The sequence below is a fragment of the Condylura cristata genome, unplaced genomic scaffold, assembly GCF_000260355.1.
Source record: "Condylura cristata isolate star-nosed mole 26May11 unplaced genomic scaffold, ConCri1.0 scaffold00003, whole genome shotgun sequence".
Lineage (NCBI taxonomy): Eukaryota > Metazoa > Chordata > Mammalia > Eulipotyphla > Talpidae > Condylura > Condylura cristata.
Genome location: NW_004567104.1, coordinates 78,430,086 through 78,432,408, shown reverse-complemented (window position 1 = coordinate 78,432,408; position 2,323 = coordinate 78,430,086). Strand labels below are relative to the sequence as shown.

Genomic DNA, 2,323 nt, shown 5'->3' with positions numbered 1-2,323 from the left:
CGCGGGCTCGGCTCGCGCAGGCCCCTGCTGGCCGGGCGGCCCAGACACGCACCTGCCCTTGGCCGAGCGCTTGGCGGTGATCTTGTCCAGCTCCTTCCTGCCGGCCTTGAGGTCGTGCCTGCCCTCGATGGAGCCCGTCTGCGCGGCGTTCTCGGGGTCCCAGAAGGTGATCTGGGCGTTCAGCGTAGCCACCGCCAGCTCCGCACCGTCAGGGCGAAAGGTCACGGCCAGTGCTGCCGAGACACTGGTCAGGGCTGAGGGGCCACGCGGAGGCCTGGCCAGGCTTTAACTAGAGGGGCCAGCTGGGCACCGGGGGCGGGCGGGGGCCCCGAGGTGCCCCCAGGCTGCGCTCCAAGGGGTCTTGGTCTGGCGCCAGCGGCTGGGAGCCACCTCGGGGCCAGCAGGGCGGGCGGCAGTGGCCAGGCTGCCGAGGGGCCTGCTGGCCAGGACAGCAACCTTGCCAGAGGCCGGTCAGCGGGGAGGCTTGTGGGCAGCCGGCTGTTCAGGCCCAGCTGAACGGCCAGAAGGCCGGCAGCAGGCCCTGGCCGTGTGACCAGCGGGTGCCAGTGGAGAGCAGGGGCTGTCCGTGCGCAGGACCCCGCCCACGCCAGCGGGGACACGAGCCCCGAGACGGGGGGGGGGGGGGGGAGGTGCCCGCCCCCGCCACACCACCTGCTCTCCCCGGCTCCCGCAAGCAGGGGTCCGGCTGGATCTCAGGGGCCTGGGTGGACACAGGAGGTGCAGACAGCAGCGGGAGCCAATGGCCAGGAGACCCCACTGGCCGCCAGCCCTGAGAGCCGGGGCCGCGCCTCTGCCCTGCCCAGACCTCGCCGGGGGGAGCAGGCCTGACCCTCGGCCTGGCTGGCAGCGTGCAGCTCACCGTCCGAGGTCAGGGCCAGTGTCTCGGTGGTTCTCCAGCTGTCCACCAGGTCCCACAGGCGCACCGTCCTGTCCCAGGAGGCGCTGGCTAGGACCGACCTCGTCGGGTTGAAGCACAGACCGCTGATGGGCCCCTCGTGACCGGACAGGACCTGGGGGCACAGAGAAGGGGGTGCTGTGGCGGCGCCCGCCCGGGACCCGCGAGGCCACCGGCGCCCCACCGCCGCCCCGGCCCGTGCCCAGGAGGCCAGCTCACGTCCAGGAGCCGGCCCGTCTGCATGGACCAGACGAAGACCTCGAAGGAGTCCTGGGCCCCGGCTGAGACGATCTCGCCGCTCGCGTCCACGGCCACACAGGAGAACTGGGTGGGGCGGGGCGACGTGAGGGTGCGGAAGTTCCGGTACCTGGGGGGGCGGCGGTCAGCATGGGGGCTCGTGGGCCTCCCCTGCCCCCGCCAGCCCGCAGAGGTCACCTGTGAAGGTCGAAGGCACGCACGGTCCCGTCCACGGAGGAGGTGACGACGACGTAGCCGGTGCCAGCGAAGGCCACGCCGGTGACCCCGCTCGAGTGCTCCGTGAAGGTGACGAAGCAGAAGCCGCTGAGGGTGCTCCACACCTTGACCTGCGGGCAGGCGTGTGGGCGGGGCCTGGGGCCAGAGCACCCGCAGGGGGCCAGCGGGGAGCCCACCCAGAGGCCGGGGGGCGGCCCCCGCCTTCACGCCTCTTCAGGAAGAACCCCAAGGTCGCCCAGCGGCCGGCCGGCCCCGCCCCGCCCCGCCCCAGGGCGCTGCCCACCTTGCCGTCGTCCCCGCCGGTCACGATGTACTGGCCGTCGGGGGAGTAGGCCAGGGCCACCATGCTGTCGAAGTGGCCTTGCTGCTTGAACACGTACGACTCGCTCTGCCACTCCCACACCAGCAGCTGGCCCAGGCCTGCGCAAACGGAGCTGGCACCGCGCCGCGGGCACCCCGCCCCCGGGCACCCCGCCCCCCGCCCCCCGGCCCTGCACACACCTGAGCAGCCGAGGGCGACCCAGTCCCCGGAGCCGTTGATGGCCACGGCGGAGACGCTCTGGTCGGAGATGCTGCGGGCGGGCGGGGCGTGGGGGCGTCAGGGCCGCGCGGGGGCGGCGGCAGTGGCCCGCCCCGAGCAGGACGCACCTCAGGGAGTGGATGAGGCTGAAGTCCGGCAGCTCGTGCAGGTGGAAGACCCCGGACGCGAAGCCCGTGACCAGGAGGTGGGAGCCCCTGTGGTAGGCGGCGGCGGTCAGGCCGGTGAAGTCCCCCTCTTTGTTGAGAAAGTGCCTGCGCGACAAGGGGGTGCCGTGGGGCCAGCAGGAGGCGGGCGGCCCGGGTGCCCTGGCCCCGGCGCCCAGGCCCCGGCGCCTACTTGGCCAGCCGCGAGTACTTCACTTTCCCCTGCTGCTCCTCTGGGGCCGGCGCGGC

At 73.8% G+C, this 2,323-nt stretch overlaps 1 protein-coding gene across 1 annotated transcript in view; it reads right to left on the bottom strand.

Annotated features, from left to right (window-relative positions):
• Positions 1-2,323, bottom strand: part of PWP2 (PWP2 periodic tryptophan protein homolog (yeast)) — a 6,169-nt gene that overhangs the window by 2,499 nt on the left and 1,347 nt on the right. The window contains exons 6-13 of the mRNA XM_012731159.1: positions 2,268-2,323; positions 2,039-2,182; positions 1,892-1,962; positions 1,674-1,810; positions 1,352-1,500; positions 1,136-1,283; positions 881-1,031; positions 4-233 (exon numbers count right to left, since the gene is read on the bottom strand). Of these exons, the coding sequence (XP_012586613.1) occupies positions 4-233; positions 881-1,031; positions 1,136-1,283; positions 1,352-1,500; positions 1,674-1,810; positions 1,892-1,962; positions 2,039-2,182; positions 2,268-2,323 (1,086 nt within the window). The remainder of the gene's footprint in view (positions 1-3; positions 234-880; positions 1,032-1,135; positions 1,284-1,351; positions 1,501-1,673; positions 1,811-1,891; positions 1,963-2,038; positions 2,183-2,267) is intronic.